The sequence below is a fragment of the Gallus gallus genome, chromosome 10, assembly GCF_016699485.2.
Source record: "Gallus gallus isolate bGalGal1 chromosome 10, bGalGal1.mat.broiler.GRCg7b, whole genome shotgun sequence".
Taxonomy (NCBI): Eukaryota; Metazoa; Chordata; class Aves; order Galliformes; family Phasianidae; genus Gallus; species Gallus gallus.
This window is the reverse complement of record NC_052541.1, coordinates 10162635-10179342: the sequence shown is the minus strand read 5'-3', so window position 1 is coordinate 10179342 and position 16708 is coordinate 10162635. Positions and strand designations below refer to the sequence as shown.

At 39.7% G+C, this 16708-nt stretch overlaps 1 protein-coding gene and 1 long non-coding RNA gene across 5 annotated transcripts in view; one reads left to right on the top strand and one right to left on the bottom strand.

The window, feature by feature from the left end:
• Nucleotides 1-5809: 5809 nt before the first annotated feature.
• DUT (deoxyuridine triphosphatase) lies at nt 5810-15929 on the bottom strand. Of its 4 annotated transcripts, none has more exons than NM_001396210.1 (7): nt 15787-15929; nt 15178-15340; nt 14752-14843; nt 13831-13875; nt 10016-10090; nt 9039-9109; nt 5810-8105 (listed from the first exon to the last, which is right to left on the bottom strand). In NM_001396210.1, exons 1-7 carry the CDS (start codon nt 15791-15793, stop codon nt 8049-8051), a joined length of 510 nt encoding a protein of 169 aa, NP_001383139.1. In that variant the 5' UTR covers nt 15794-15929; the 3' UTR covers nt 5810-8048. The 4 variants fall into 4 exon arrangements, with proteins under 4 accessions (NP_001383139.1, NP_001383138.1, NP_001072956.1 ...); NM_001396209.1 differs by lacking the exon at nt 15787-15929 and adding an exon at nt 15610-15694; XM_046899089.1 differs by lacking the exon at nt 15787-15929 and adding an exon at nt 15497-15694 and having other exon boundaries at nt 6894-8105.
• Nucleotides 10610-16708, top strand: part of LOC107054178 — a 46426-nt gene continuing 40327 nt past the window's right edge. The window contains exons 1-3 of the long non-coding RNA XR_005862690.2: nt 10610-10720; nt 11567-11672; nt 14916-15024. This is a non-coding gene — a long non-coding RNA (uncharacterized LOC107054178). The remainder of the gene's footprint in view (nt 10721-11566; nt 11673-14915; nt 15025-16708) is intronic.

Genomic DNA, 16708 nt, shown 5'->3' with positions numbered 1-16708 from the left:
TGTTTGAAGTATTCTGCCTGACTCTTACACCTTTTAATTGTGCTGAAGTTCTTTGGAAATTAGTAATCTGATGTCCCAGAAACCCATAAAAAGTCATTCCAAAATATTTTCTTGAAAAACACTCAACAGATGTTTACTGAAACCAACTGCATCTATAGACAGATGACTTCTGACAGTTATTGATTTAAGACTTCTAAGTGTTTTCATTCAAATTCCCTGTGCTCCCTTATACTGTTGATAAGTCATAACTTTCTGATGTCTTTATTTCTTGCAAGGAAATGCTTCTGGCCAAGTGTATGAAGTCCTTTTTGACCTCAGGTATTGGGCATTAAATGACAAAAAATCAACTCTTTTTCAAAAGAAAAAAAAAAACGACAACAAAACAAAACTTCTCCAGCTATTAAAACAAGTAACCCTCTGACTTTTGTTGAAAATCTGTGTATTTACAAACTGTTCAAGTTGACTGTGGAGATAGTGCTAAAGGGCTACCACTACCCTCATCATTTTGATGAGAGCTGTATTTGTTTGGCAGTTTGCAACCACTGAAAATCATATTCAGCATGCAGGATAACGTTAAAAACAGTTGTAGAGTTATGGAAGACTATGATTAGTATCTTTTTGTGACTGCTTGAGTTGTATTATGTAAAATGAGCAAGGATTCAGAAAAAGCTGTTGTTTGATTGTCACTTTAGCTGTGGGGATGGGAGGAATTTGAATACATGAGATGTCTTCATTAGCAGTTGGTTATAATTTCCTTTTGTTTAGCATTTGCACAGGGCTTTGCCAGCAACAGATTTCAGGAACATGCACAGGCCACTGAGACGATGTAATGTACTTCATTATGGGTCAGCATTAGAACAGGCAACTATGATGCAGTTGTAACAAAAAGGTTTTCCCTGGGCTGTTGGCACATCCTTTAGAGTACTAAACCAGAAGTTTTGCTCTTAGGTCTAATTTTTATTTTGAATGACTAATTTGTAAGCATTCTTTCTTTACGATGGCTACACAGAACTCTATCTGTTCTTCACTGTTCATTAGAAGTGATTTTCACATGAATATTTCAAGTAGCTATTCAAACATTCCTAACACTGCCTGCTAGCTGATGGCACGCCTAGAAAATGAAAGTATGGCAAACCAGAAAGTAAAGATCAATGACCAGAGGAATGAGGGGGAATGCTATTACCCAGGGAGACCCAAGGGATCGTGTCACAGCCAGATAGTCCTAGTTTCAGTGTTACATTGATCTGTGGCTCTTGTGGCACTTGATGCTGACAGCTCAAATGTATTGGAGGCTGGTGGAGTAACCCATTTGATGGGCAGACATCACTAGCATACAGCTTTATCAGTGCACATTTGTTGCAAACCACCTCAACACTGGGATAAAGGTGATAGACAACTAAGACTGTGGCTTTGCATGCATTTCCGAATGCCAGCTAAAATAGACCATATTCCTCTCTTCATCTAGCTGTTCTACTATTTTAGCATCTCCTCAAAATTTCCTGCAGTAATAGCAAATGAGTAATCATTTTTCATTTAGCTTGTACGCAATCCTGGTGCCACTGATCATCTGAACACTATTTTAATATACATATATATATAAGATATGCCACCAACATATGTTCTGAACTTTTGAATGGCAAACTTCAGGAGTAAAGGGTGACAGGTGGTGTTCAGTGCATTATCATTGTTATTGATGTGGGTCAAAAACTTTAAAAATCATCTTTATTAGCAGGAAATAATGACGTAGAAATAAACAGGTCCTGTTGGTAAGCAGGTGTTCAGGAGCAAATAGGAATGGGGAAAAAATCATAATCCTCTTGTAGGAATCAAAGAAATGCCTGAGTTGTGTTGTTCTGCAGGGTCTAGGCTGTTCTAAATGTTAAGCATCTCAAAGGCCTTCCAAATAAAAAAAACAAATGCCAACAGTTACCTCTCCTACAAAGCAGACTTGCAGCCTGCTCAGAATACAGTGGTGAAAGTTTGCCCAGGCTTGCTTGTTCTATTGGTCAGTCTTAACTCAGCTGGCATTTGGGAAAATGGATTTTGAAAGCTCTGTGCATGTGGCCTGGAGTGGGACACCATCTATGTCACACTTCCAGAAAGAACAGAAATGTGAAGTCCTCTTTACAGCTGCTCTTAGCTAGGAAATGATAAAATGATGTAGAATGCTGCTGTACTTGAGTGAGGAACAATATTTTGACAAAAATACTTGCTGCCTCCCCAGAGCAGCATGTTGGCTTTTCATTTGGCAGCACTCTTCCAGGCAGTAGGTTTTACTCTATTACTAGTGGAATTGATATGGTTAATATTAGAACAAAAAAACCTCACCATGATGATGAGCAGGAGCCCTCACTCCATTTATACACAGCTTTGTCTTCCTCTCCATGTCAAGAGAGCCTTCAGTTCCCTGTTGCTGGCTCCACAATTTCCTGGCTTTGTCACAATTCCTTTTTCAGTTTTCACACTTTGTCAACACTTAAAAGAAAGTTGAGAAGAAAGATAAGAATATAAATGAAATTTCATATTTTCCCCCTCCAAAGATCTCCTTTTATTTTGTCCATCATAGCAATATATAGGCTGGCAGCAGTCAAAGAAAAGCTGTATTCTTGCAGAATGTGAATGGCCTGCATTACCTATAATGGTCCTGACAATGTGGCTCAGAGGTAACTCATACCTGGAAGTGAAACTACAGGAAAGTAAGACCTGCATTCTCTGCTACTATGAAAACCTGTGAGGTGAGCTTCCCTGATGTTATCCTAAGGGAAGGTGCCTGTAATTTGTCAGGAACTGAAGTGCAAGCTGGCACAAGCAGGAAGATTATGGTCAGGAGTAAGGTGTTTTAGCAAGGCGGTAGTGGATACTACATGCTCTCTAGACTCAGCACACACAGTCAGCTTAGTTGCAAAGGAAGGGGAGTTTTCTTCCAACTAGGACATGCAGTTATTTTGTCTTGGCCACTGGGAGACAACCTCTCGGACTAGCTAGGAATCCGTAAACCACAAAACACTCATGCTAAAAGAATCTGGCTAAAGATGCTACTTTTGTGACTGTTTTTTTTTTCTTTTTATAAAACAAACAAATTCCTTTGCAGTAATCAATAGTAATCAAAAGACAACTTTCTTCAGTTCAAGGATATCACCTTTAAATGTTAAGGCTACAAACAACATTAGTACAAAACTCCTATGTCTGTTAAAAAATGCACTATATAAATATTTTGTAAAAAGCTGATGATTTAATAGTAATATTTTGTGACATAATGAAGAAAAGCAAACTTTCTGGAGAAACAAGCAAGTGTGCATAAACAGCTCTCATTCGTTTAATTAAGTATATTTTTTCATACTAAAAGCAGTAGTTACTTTCTGGATGGTGGCTCTCAAATTATAGAATTAATTTGTCAAGCTCTCAGACCTGGCAGGGCAAAAGGTTTTCTTGCTGTGTTATGACAGAAGGGGAAAAGCGTAACTACTTTACTAAAGAGCTAAATAACCACGCAGTTAATGGAGAGAAAATGTAGGAAAATAATTACGTTAATTCACTTCAGACCTGATCAGACCTTTAACCATGCAGTGACAGACATTCTTAGCCCAGCAGCAGATCCAAATTTACACTTTGCAGAATAACATCCTTACTGAGCTAGAGATTGCCAAGGAGCTGTTAGTGAGGGAAGTGCCCTGTGTGCCAATTCCAGAAATCAGTAAGGCAGTACAGTCTGCCCTATATTTCCAGACTTTTGGTACCTTACATAACTAGGTACAAAATACGCAGTTTTATTTCTGATTCTTTTCTTTGGAAGTGCAGTCATGTGCAATCAGGTGGAATAAGTGTGCTGATAATTTTCCTTCAGAAACCGTAATGATTAGCGATGTGGACACTTTTCTCTTTAGGCAGAAACCATGAGGCACTGAAGCAAGCATTCACTTTTCTTGCACTTGAGGTCACAAATTTATGCAAGTCAAAAATGTTGAGCCTGCCAAAAACATCATGCTACACTCCACCAAATAAAAGGACACTGTTATTCTTACAAGGAAAGGTTTGACAGGACAGGAAATAGGCAGGGTCATAGAAGTTTACTTAATACTGAAACTTATTTAACCATCTTTAAGCCAAAATACAATGTTATTTTTTCATATATATTTATATGTATATACTGGGGGGGGGGGGGGGGGGGGGGGGGGAGGGAGAGGGAGATAAATACAAGTAAGCTATTACAGGGGTAACAGCCAATACAGAAGCTAGGGAGCTTTAACAAAAATTCATGTAACTCAGGTTACTATACATCACCTGTCTCTACTGGGTTAACATGCATTAACTAAGTTTTAACTTATGTCCTGTAACTGCAGCAAGAGGAATCTGATTTAGAGAATCCAGTGCAGTTTACCAAGCTATACACTATTTCCATTACAATTCAATCTTTAAGTAAACTGCATTTTTCTTAAAGGAATGAAGGAGGAGGAAGAGCAGAATATGAAAGATAGGAAAAATGTTGCTGTTCATTACAATTTTCCATTTTTGTTGAAACACAGCAGGAGAGCAAAGCCACAGGCTTCTCCTACTGCTCTTGCATGCCAGGAGGGATTATGCAAACACTGCAACCACCCAAATCTTATTTAAATTATAGTCATTGTTCCCCCTTTAATGGTTATACTTTTGCCTGCTTTCACTCAAATATTGCTGCATCTTGCTTTCCGCCAGCTTAGTCCCAATGGGAGTCATCAACTCTTAATTACAGATGAACACATCTCTGAAAAATACCTCTGGAAAAAGAAAGTAGGAAAGAAAGCAAACCTTAAGTGCCATCTAGTGGCTGATTATTAAAAGAACATTAGATCAAAAAAGTTCTGAACATGTCACAGAGTAACCTAACTAGCTGAAATGAAGAAGCAGCGCTTGAATTCACAGCCAGCAAAGACCTGGTTAATAACTGGGGAACCAGGAAAAGGACTAAAGATAAATAGTATCTCTACAGTAACTTTCAAGATTTTTGGCCTTAACTGGAGAGCTCAAATGGTAGGAATAATAGAGTGATCACCTGCTCCTCCGTGACTCTCAGCAGCTTATCAGAATCCATAATGTGTACTTCAGTTAAAACCAGAAAACAGAAGCCTTTCACATCTCAAAATGGAAGCCAATTCACAAGGGTAAATCTGGACCCAAGTACCTAAATTCCAAAGTTAGCCTTTTCCACTCAATTCACTTGGAGTTCAAGGCCAATTTTTCTCCATCCTTATTTATAACAAGTTAAATTCATTTATCAAACAAAGAAGGCGGACTGTTAGTCATGTCCTTTTTCTTTCTCTATAGGAAAAAGCCACTTTCTGCTGCAGATAGGAATTCCTCAATATCCCCATAATATTCCCAAATATCTTCCAACAGAAAAGCTCCACATTCCAAGGAGACAGCTGTATAATTCCTCACATTTTAGACAACTCTTCTTGGAGATGTGTCCCCTCTACATATAACCAGTAATTAAGAATATAAACTTTAATAGCTCTGCTTGAACCTGTTTAGTGACAATGGAGAGCAGACCAACAACATACTTATTATATATATATATATATAATAAGTATTTATTTATATCACTTTTACTTTCAAGTTGCTTCAGAACTTTCAATTTTCTTCAGCGTCATGCACACAGTGAGCCTTGGGAATTACTCCTCAGAGAGATTCTGGAGAAAAGAACTTGTACAGATAGATGTATTTGATGTAAGACTTGATGCATGTTAGTTTCTAGCTTCTTGTGAAACGACTTGGTCTGATGTCATCCAGTCAATGACATACTAAACCAGCTTTATGCTGAATCACAAAACTAATTCACAACTATTTAATTTAGATAGGCTAGATCTCAGATGAAGTAATGAACATTCATGTATCTACCAGTCCTTTCTTCTTTCTGCTCATACAAAAGTTCTCAAACATGCCAAGTTGTTAATGTTAACAGGATCAAATGTGCTAAGTCGAGCTTACAATTATAAAAAGGGGGCAAAGTACCCGTCTGTCTTCTCTCTGCTCACAGGATGAAGTTTATAGGAGTCAGAGGAAATTAAAAACAAGAACTCTAAAGCACACAGTTCTGTGCCTCCTGTTTGCCAGACAGGCAGACAAAATACTTTCATGGTAAAAAGGAAATATTACAATAAATTTGAGGGCTGTGTTCACGGTAATGAACAATAAAACTTAGGGGTTTTGGTACAGGTTCTGGACTGCGATAGCAAGTAAGAACTTCAGAGCATTCAATACACTGATGTGTAACTCCTGTTACCTTCTCACAAGTATTTATCTTCAGTAGCTTTGCTACTCATACTAAAGCAAGACTTCATCTACTAAAGGAATTATCTGGAATTTATTACAATAATGCTGTGGTTGGATGTATATGGGGAGTTCAGAGTAGAGGTGAGCTTGAAAGCATTTCCACTGACTCAAATAGGTGTGTTTGTTTATTTTCTGAGACTCTCACTGGCAGGAACCTTGCACTAGTCTTAAAATACTTCTAAGTAAAAATACTTTTCAAAATAAGCGAGACAGTCGTAAAGATACTTATCAGCTTGTATGTTGACAGAACACAGCAAGCACAGATCAATACATTCACTGTCATGTTTCTTCCTCGTGCATTCTTGCTTCTCAGATTGGTATTTGCTAGAAAAAGCATGTTTCTTCTTATCTCAGAATCTGGAGTGTCATTATTGTTCAAATATGTAAATTAGTATTTTCCACGTTACAGCAAACCATGTGTAGTATCAATAAAGCTTAACTTTATTCTTGTAGGTTGCTGCCTCAAGTGAGATCATCCTTTATCTTTTATGGACTTAAGCCAGTGTATCCCTTGCTTTTTATTTTTTTCTGCTAGGAGGGAAGAGGAGGAGCAAAACTTACTCTCAAACTCCAGGAAGAAGAAATGGGTTTACAGAGAAGGATTTATTCTTATTTTAAGACACTTTAGTAGTCTTTGATAACTGAAGATCATTTCTGGCAGATTATATAAGGGAAGATGCTTCATCTCAAGATCATTTTTCCAGCAGATTTAGAACCCTACTACAACGACATCCTTCTCCCTCTCAACAGCCATTGGCACGGTAAGCCTGTATATACAGGTAGAACAATGCTGTGGTAAGGCTTTAAGGGAAAAAAATGCACTGCTTAGCAGGTAATGCACATAAGGGGAAAGGTTTTTACCCTGGCCAAAAATAGATGTACTTGCAGTTTCACCACTGCCAAATCAAAGTAATGACTATGGTTAATGGAATCAGGATGCTGTCATATTGCTCTTTGTTTTCCAGCTCTTTAGGGTAGTGGGACAACATATATAGTGTGACAAACTTTGGAAATGGCTAGTAGTAGATAAGTATGCAAAACAAGGACAAAAACCCATAACCCAAAACCACCAAGGAGAGAATTCTGTGAACATCTGGGTCTACAAAAACCATTCCACCTTGTCACTGGGATCCATTCCAAAAGAGTTTTTTGTTAACTGGTCAAAATGGCTTACGTACTCCAACTGGAGAAAAAAAGTTTGATTCTGAATCATCAAAGCAGTGTGTTCTTTCCATACAGTACGTTCTTCATGAATGTTGAACAGCAGCATGCTTCATAGCATTTATTTACTATACTGAAGTGATTTCCAGGTGAGTTGTAGTATTTACTTTACCATATTCCCTGCTCTTTATATACTGAGCTGAAAAAATGGCTATTTGAGAACCAGATAAGGATCAAAGTTAGAACATTACCTTTGAAACAAACATTTTTGACAAGTCACAGAAGATGCAATATTGAATATCTTCACCTCATTCTGATTTAGGGATTACAGTAGGAAGTAATATCAATACACATATTATTGCTAACTCTGTATAAACTCTCAGTATAAAATACTGATACACATGAAAGCTTTCTTTAAGGAGAATATTTTAACACAAATATTATTAATGAGGAAAAAAAAATATTAAAAAAAAAAACAACGAACTGACCAAACAAATCAAAATATTACATCTAATTCAAATGAAAATTTCAAAGTAGAACAATAAAAAAAAGCAATAGAAAACACATTCAAATCATTTTCAGTTCTTCCCAGTAGAACCAAAGCCACCTTCACCACGTTCTGTATCATCTAGAGCCTGAAAGACAACAATTATAACAAGCTTGTTTAGAGTTTTAACTTGCCTTCAATTCCCATACAACCAATATTGTTTACCACAGAGGATAATGCAGTTACAGGGGCTGCCCTAAAAGTTACACCTGCTGTTATGTTGGCTCATGACATCAGAGGCAGATGTTGGTGGCATGGCAGTAGAGGTTGAACCTTCCCACCAATATTCCATTAGATTTTGTTGTCGTGCGACAGATAGAAGCTGAGGGCAGTCTGACAAAGAGCATATCAGCACAGGGAAGCAGCAGGTGGTGCATTCCAGCAGTGGTGACAGCAGGTCATTCTGCTACTGCAGATTTTTATAAGTACGGCATGCAGGGTCTTATTCATCGCTGTCAAAAATGGTGGTGACTATGTTGAAAAATAATGTTTTGCAGTGGGAATTTGCTCTATCAAACAGTGTTATTGTGCTCTTTGCATCTGTGGTAGTTTCCACGGTAATAAATAGGAGGCATTACTTTCAGAGTGACCTATGTCTTTGGCTTCTCACAGTAGATCAGAACTGTCAGTAACTCAAACCAAACCAAAATATTTACTAAACCAAACCAAATATTTACTAAACCAAACTAAACCAAAACAAGGAGTTAGTTTTCAGTGCCTTCCGTAAAAGCTTAAACAAATCCCACACTGAGAAACAGCAATTTCTAGCATACACTGAAGCATTTCTCATCTGCTCGTTATCTCTGACAAACTTTGAAATAAAAGAAATCAGATAATGCATGCGAAAGCATAAAGGGTTTTACACAAAACATAACAGAATTACTGCTTAACAGTTAAAATAGTTTTAAAGCAAAGTATTTACCTAAAGCAGAAATTTCATCTTATCGACAATCTTAATCTTAAACTAATCTTAAACTATTAATTGTTGAAAAAAAGGAAATATTTCCCTTTGGCAACTTACTTGAACTTCTTCTAGCTCAGGATAGAAAATGCGTTCACAGATGAGCTGGGCAATTCTATCTCCTTTCTTAACTACAAAGAAGTTAAAGTATTATTATTTCCTTAAAAAAAGATCCATAATGTTTAGATAATCTCTTTCCATGAGTTTCAGAATGTAATAAAATACTTGTTTGAAATTTAGTTAAGCAAATATCAGAAACCCCAGAAAAATACAGGCTATGAATAAACTTGTGCTTAGCCCTTTTAAATGAACTTCCAGCAGCAATACCAGCGCAAGGGACATCCCTTCATTCCTGCTGCTATACTGTGGCATCCTAAGCACTGTTATGCATAAATACTACAGAGACTTAGATAGTTGTTTGTATGATGTAGCTCCCCTGTGGATTCAATCCAAAAACTTGTTTCCCTGAGGCATCCTACATTCTAATCCCTGGGGGCTCTATGAAAAAATAAATAAATAAATCGAATGTATAAAAGGAAAACAGAATCTTTGAATAGTACCCAATTGGATTCACAGAACTTTAAGAGGCTTGTGCTGTGAAGTTGCAGAAAAAGTTGTAAAAACATTGGCAATATTATAACTGCGTCCTGAGGCTTAAACCTGTGCATTTGGGAAGGGAAAGCATGATTAAGGGAAAATCATTATCTTTATTGTTCATATTTCTCCCAATCACGGAGAAGTTTTTATCTCAAACTTGTTTATTGTTGAGAAAGAAAGAATCCTAATACACAGCTGCACTTCAGCAAAGGTCATGAATCTAAAGGTTAGCTAAGTAGTTCTTTTCTGCACACTGCTTCATTACTAGGAGTGCAAACTTTTCAGATTTCCTTAAGAGGACATTGTTAAGTTACCAACATTTTGTTAACTGTAAAAATGGTCTCAGATAAAACTGCTATTTCACAGATTTTTAAAGAAAACTCAAATTTGCATTTCCCATCAGATGTTTAAAAACAGGCTTTGCTTAACTTAACGCTCACCTTCAAAGGTCTCCTTGCCAAAGTTGAAGAGTACCACGCCAACATTTCCCCTGTAATCCTCATCAATAACACCAGCTGATAAATGAAAGAATTAAAAGGGATATCCAATTAATAAATGTTGCCAGTATTTTAGACAATGCAGGTTTGGATTGGTAACAACTGCAGTATCTCACGCTGGTATACTTTATGCTGCTCATGCACAATTAAACACAGGGAAGTCCAATTTTCAATGCATGTATTTTGAAGTCTGCTTACATAAATACTAAAGTTACATGTCCTTCCTAGACACTCTAGGTACCATACATACAAAATGCTACCCATAGAGATTATCCATGCCAAAGAAAATTGTAGTATGACTAATTCTTAAGAATAGAAAATGGAGGGTTTTTCTTAGTTTCTTCAATTGTGTGAAAATATTGCATTATATATTGTTCATTATGTTACTGCATGGTCTCTGGACGTGTAAAAGTGGCAATTTTTATTTATTTTAGACCAGGCAACAGTTCATTAAGTGCCAATTACATAAAGATCTCGCTGCAAATGCTGAAGAATTAGAATCTTTAGAATGCTCTAAAGATGACTGTTGAGCATCCCTCTCCATCCTTTTATGTCCAAAATGCAGGGTTAACAGATATGTTGTATATGAGAAGAGCTTGAGCACCACTGAATCTTGCCAAATGACTTCAATAAAAGATGGCTCCTCAGGTAGTATACTTTCTTTTGCCAACAAAGAAAGATGTAAATAAAAGCTAGCTTTTATATTTAGCAGCAGCATCTCCAAGAAATTCTAGACCTTAGCATTGCTCTCTGAAAAAGCTGTGGCCACTTTTACTTCCTTTCATTTGAGAAATTTTCAATTACTTTGTAAATGTCACTTCAGAATTCAGCTTTCTTCTTTGTTTCAGCAAGCTTACCACTGGGGAGGATGATCTAGTCCCCCAAAAAATGGAAAGATATGTAAAAAGAGAGATAGGTTAGCTCTCTAGGAATTGAAAACTGTGTGATACTCAAGATAGAAATGACTGATGAATATTTTAGTAGCTAAACTGAAGTCAGCAGCATTAAGTCACGTGTATTATTCACTAGAGGGAGAAAAACTTTCACTAAGCATTCAAATTTTGTAAGCTTAGCCATAAAGTAAACTACACTTGTAATGAGTCTACAGATTGCTTCAGACTTGTTTTCTAGCAGGCAAGAACTGCACTTCCCACGCACTTCTGAGGATGAAAGCTTTCCAGAGAATACAGAGAGGAAGGACAGTCTTCCTCAGCTGTATATCTAATATAAACAGAACTTGCAATCAGACTTGAAACTATGTATTAAGAAATAATTAAACAACTTTGTGGCCAAAACCACTAGTCTAAATGCTGTGCTGAATGGCTGTAATACGTACAAAGTTATGATAATTTCAAATTCTGGCAGAGATTTTGTGAAATTAACTGCCTTCCAAACGTTTTCTCTGTACATATATTATACTCAAGTGGTCTTAACTGAATTTAACCACCACCACCATCTAGATTTTGAGTTTAAACTACACTATTTTTATTACAGAATATATGACCCAGGAAGACCTGACCAGAAATTCAATGTTTTGGGCACACTGGCAAAATGTGGTAACAGAAAGTTTTCTCTCCTGGCATTCTCTTATTCCAGAACAGTAAGTTGCAATAACGGTACACACTGCTGAGCACCAAGACTCCTTTCTAAAATACGTGTACTGGGTGGAAATCATCTAAGTCATTGTTGGAAAAATTGTGCATTAGAACTGGCAGTCTGACATATGGTCTTACTCTGTCAGAAGTTTGGCATGTCATTTGTTGGGAAAGCATCCACACCTAACAGATGTGAATTCTGAATGTGTTCTTGCATGATCCCATATTTTTTCTCCAACCCCAATGATCCATGGGACTTCTCATTGTGTATTTTTCCTTAAATGGATAATGGCTTTCATTGTGACAGAAGTACCTGGGCAGGACAATTAAAACGTTACAATTGTTTTGTTTTTGTTTTTCCAGAAGTCCTCTACTGTCAGTAATAATTTTACCCATGATTTTTAAGCTTTTTTTTTTTTTAAACAAATTGAATGCAAGTCATCCTCCTAAGCATGGTTTATTTCCTTCAAGCACTTCCTACTCTAACTCTCAGATTGGAAAGATTGTTACAGAGGTGTAGCAGAAATGCTAAGTCACAGCTTGAACCAGTGATTGAGTACCTGGTGGGAAGGCAGGGCCAACCCAGGGGAGCTCAGGTGCATGTAATGCAATGCAATGTGATGCACCTGAGTGACCCGAAGGGGTGCAGCCAGGATCCACCCCTTCCCAGCCCTCATTTAAAGGTTGGCAGTGGAGGCAAGGGAATCTCACTGGATCCCTGCTTACCCCAAGGTCTTCCAAGGGTAAGCAGTTTATTTCCTTTGTTTCTGTGTCCATGGCTGCTGCGTTTGGCTTATTCTCACTTCCTGCAACCTAGGGCTTTGCTATCTTGTTATTGCTGTGTTTTTCATCACATTGTAGTGTTACAAGAGAATATGTTTTTTCATAAAAATGAAAAAAGTTTTTTAAGTATTATCTGTAAGAATCACACTATAGTAGATGATGTATACTATAGTGTCTTGGGTATAGAATGGAGAAGCTTTGATTCCCATCTTAGTGCTCCTTTCTTTTTTGTTGTTGTTTTTACTCAGGATAACCTAAAAACACCCGAGGGCAACAGACCTAAAATAATCAATTCTGATATAACGTAAAGCCTGAATGACATAAAGCTGGCGTAGATGCCCCCCTTTAACCTCTGATACCAGAAGCATATTGCAGATGCAGCCAGATTTTCATATGCTACAAAGCAGACCCAATAAAGCAGTTCTGCAGCAGCTCTATATTTACTTGGAGTTGCCTTTGCTTTATGGCTAGCCTGGCATCAGAGAGAAGGATGCCCACAGTTACTATCCCTAATATCCAGAGCCCTGCCTGTAAGCAAATACAGGCTGAATATCATTCCTGTACTAGTCTGTGCTTCTGAGTTGACACCTGGTTTGTGTCAATGTCTCACTATCACTACAAGCTGTGTGACAAAAGAATTGAGCACAGCCCTGCTGAAGAGGACATGGGGGACTGGTGGAAGGCAAGCAGGATGTGACATGAGGACAGGTTGAGATACTTGGGGCTGTTCAACCTGGAAAAAAGAAGGCTCTGTGGAGGCCTGAGAGTGACCTTTCAGTATCTAAGGCGGGGGGGACAGTGGGAAAGAAGGAACAGACTCCTCAGTGGGCTCTGCTGCAGCAGGATAAGGGGAAATGTTTTGAAACTGTAACAGGGGAGATCTAGATTTGATATAGAGAAGGAAAAAGTTATTTTACAATAAGGGTGGTGAAGCATGCTGGTACAAAGTGGGTTTTTAGTTTTACTTTCAGACTTCAATTAATGTACAAAGTTGGAGCTGGAATTCTATGTGCCTTCATTTAATTAATTCAAATCTTATGCCAGACTGAAAAAAAAAAATCATGCATAGTTCTTCAGTGAAAATGGAGAAAAAGAGACTTGAAGTAATCTTTAAAGCCTAAACCAAAATGTGGTTTGTCACACATTGCTTACAAGAATATTATTAATGATTTTCCTATAGTAACCTTATACTATCTTGTAAGTCATTAAGTTTTAAGCTAATTATGATTTGTTTAGTCTCTGTGGAATTAATCAGATACCTCCTTTTGCCAGACAGCTAGTGCAGCTAGCACTATTTTACACCTATTACAATATGAAATTAAGGCATTTTACAATTAAGATTTACAAAGTTATAGTAAAAATAACAAAAAAAAATCTTACCACCAACATCTATGAAGTGCTTTGCAGCTAAACCAGAACGCGGTGCTAGAAAACAATAATTGTTTTTGTAAGTGCAATACAAAACATTTATAGATTAGTGTGTTTGTACAAGTTATGATAGCAAGGACTATTCCCACGGTCTATCTAAAACAAATGTGATTTTTAGAGGAACGGCTATAAATGTTATTGTTTATACAAACAAAACCAGCTGCTACAGCCTACAATAAAATTGGCATCTTTAGATTATACAAATTCATCCTTGATTAGACCACCAAATACAGAACAGGTTTCTTCAAAGAACGCTGGAGTAGGATGCTATTCCACTGTTCTGGACTGGTCTCAAAAGACTATTCTGGCAATCCATTCTAGTTATGATTGAAAACAATATTTGACAATTTACTAAGAACACTGCATGCACATAAGTTATATGCAGGCTTTTTATATTCCTTGGCCTACTTTGATGAGATGCTTAAGTGTTACTCTTCAAAATTTGCTTTGTTTATGATAAAATAAATGCATAAACACTCTCTTTTTAAAGGAAAGAACACAGCAAACTCTGAGTATTTCCTTTTACTGGGGTAGAATATCTTGAATGGGTTCTCTCCATCACTGTCACTAGAAGTAGTCTATTATGAGGTTTTTTTACCTCAGGACCAATCTTTTAATGATTGGTGTGTTTTCCATATGTCCCTTACCTACCGGTCTTCACCTTTTTAGTTATAAAACTGCAGGGAAATAATCAATGATCACATCACCTCTAAAGCTGTATGCAGGATACAGCTCTCTAGCATGAGGCTTAATAAATCACACAGGCATGTGAATGTAGATAGAGTAATTCTGAAAGCAACATCTAAATGTAAAGGTAACTCCAAACCCCTCTGGTATGAGTTCATAGCTTTTTTTTATAGCCTGTTTGCTTACCTACTCGGCCATAGCATCCAGCAGGAAGTGCAATCTGAATGTCTGTTTTCACTACAGCCTTTTCCATGGGTGGGATCACGTAGTCATAGGCACTGCGATGTAGGAAGAAATGCTAATTTATACAGAATACTTTAAAATAATAATAATAAATTCTGTATTTAAAGGTAAAAGTTATTCAGAATTACTCCTGGGGAGCGAGAGCCTGACGTACCATCGAGCTTATCATACAAGAAACGTTTCCAGACCGACAATACAGAATGCAGGTCCCCACAGGTGAGATAATCTCCTTTTGATAGCGCTAACTTTCCGTAGCGTCATTTGGATAGCGTAATCATGAGATTGCTACTCCTGTCTGCTTTTAATTGCTAAGAGAGATAAAGCATGCACGTTTAATTTGAAATTGGCGCGGCGCGGCCCCTCCCTCACCTGTACAAGTCGTAGCCCGCGGCCCGTGCAGAGCCCTTGGATGGAGCGCAGGCATTCTCGGACAGCTTGGTGAAGCGGAGCCGAGCGGAGGGCTCCCCGGCCGCCGAGCCCTTCTGCCTCTTGCTGGGGGACGGCTGCAGGGCGGCCTCAGAGCAGGGCATGGCTGCACGAGGAGGAGAAGGCGGGAAAACGAGTGCCGTGAGGGGGGGAAAAAAAGCGCGCGAACAAGCGGCAGAGCCCACTGCGGGCGGAGGGGCGCCCCGATCCCTGCACCCCCGCAGGTTGGAATGGCCTCGCCCGATCCCTCCCCAGCGCCCACCTCCCCGAGGAGTCCTCCTGATGTCAGTTCCCGCCTAGCTACGCTCTACGCCGTTTCTGGGCAGAGTGAGAGGCAGAGCGCGGTCTTCTGTTGTTCCCCCCCCCCCGCCTTACTGCGCCCGCGGGGCCGTAGCTGCTGTCTGAGGCGCAAGGCGGGCCTCAAGGCGGCCGCCATGCGAACGGCGGAACGCGTCAGGGTGGCTGTGCTTCCCGCCGTCGTCCGGCGGTAACAGCCTCCCGGTGCGCAGCGGGGATGTCCGCGGCCCCGCTGTCCCTACGCCTGGGCTGTACCTGCCATGAGACGTGGCGGGGGCCCCGGCAGCGGCACAACGGCGCGGGCCTCCCCGGGACGAGCAGCAGCGGCGCCGCGCAGGGCCGGGCGGACCCCGCGGGGCTCGTAGCGTTGCCGGGGGAAGCGATGGCGGCTGCACGGCGGGAGGAGCCGGCCGGGAGACGCGCCGAGCGGGGCTGCCTGTGTGGGGCGGGAGCGAGCAGTGGTCCAGGCGGCCTCAGCTCCTCCGGAGCATAGAGCTGCTCTCCCTGAGGAGGCTGTAGAGGGGAAAAGCCCCTTGCTGTCAACGCTGCCCACGTGTCTCAGCTTAGGCACCGCTCTGGTCAGATTTAGGGGCATTTAGTTGTGATAATCAGTGTACCATCCTTTCTAAAGGACTTGCCTGAATTCACACATAGAATAATAGAAAGGCTTAGATTGGAGGGGACCCTACAGCCCCCCCCCCAGCCCCAACTGCTGATGTAGGCTGGGTGCCCCCCAGCTCAGCTGCCCAGGACCCACCCAGCCTGGCCGTGGGCACCTCCAGAGATGTGGCAGCTCTGGGCAGTGCATGCTCAGGCCTCACGGCCTTCTGAGTAAATAGCTTCTCCCTCACATCTTACCCCGATCTCCCTTTTAGCTTAAAGCTATTCCTCCTTGTCCCATCACTATCTATAAAAAGTTGCTATCCTTCCTGCTTATAAGCTCCCCTCAAGTATTGGAATGCCTTCAGGAGATCTTCCCCCAGAGCCTTCTTCAAGCTTTCCTGATGTGGAAGCAGTTCCTTCTGGATTTGTGGCTACAATACCTGTGCTTGCACACTTTTGGATGTATTCTCTCTGCATGAGATAGAGTGAATGTGATTGTTCTTGCTGTTTCAGTTCCTAAATGCAGCCAGATGGCAGTGAAACCATTGCTGCACACTGCAGTTCGGTTGTGAAA

What these genes read in the sequence shown, in the direction of transcription:
- DUT (NM_001396209.1), bottom strand. Translation starts at nt 15,670, where the DNA reads ATGGCGGCCGCCTTGAGGCCCGCCTTGCGCCTCAGACAGCAGCTACGG. An exon ending in GCACTTCATAGATGTTGGTG is followed by an intron (nt 10,091 to 13,830) that starts GTAAGATTTTTT and finishes TTCATTTATCAG; the next exon opens with CTGGTGTTATTGATGAGGAT. An exon ending in TGGCAAGGAGACCTTTGAAG is followed by an intron (nt 9,110 to 10,015) that starts GTGAGCGTTAAG and finishes ACTTCTTTGTAG; the next exon opens with TTAAGAAAGGAGATAGAATT.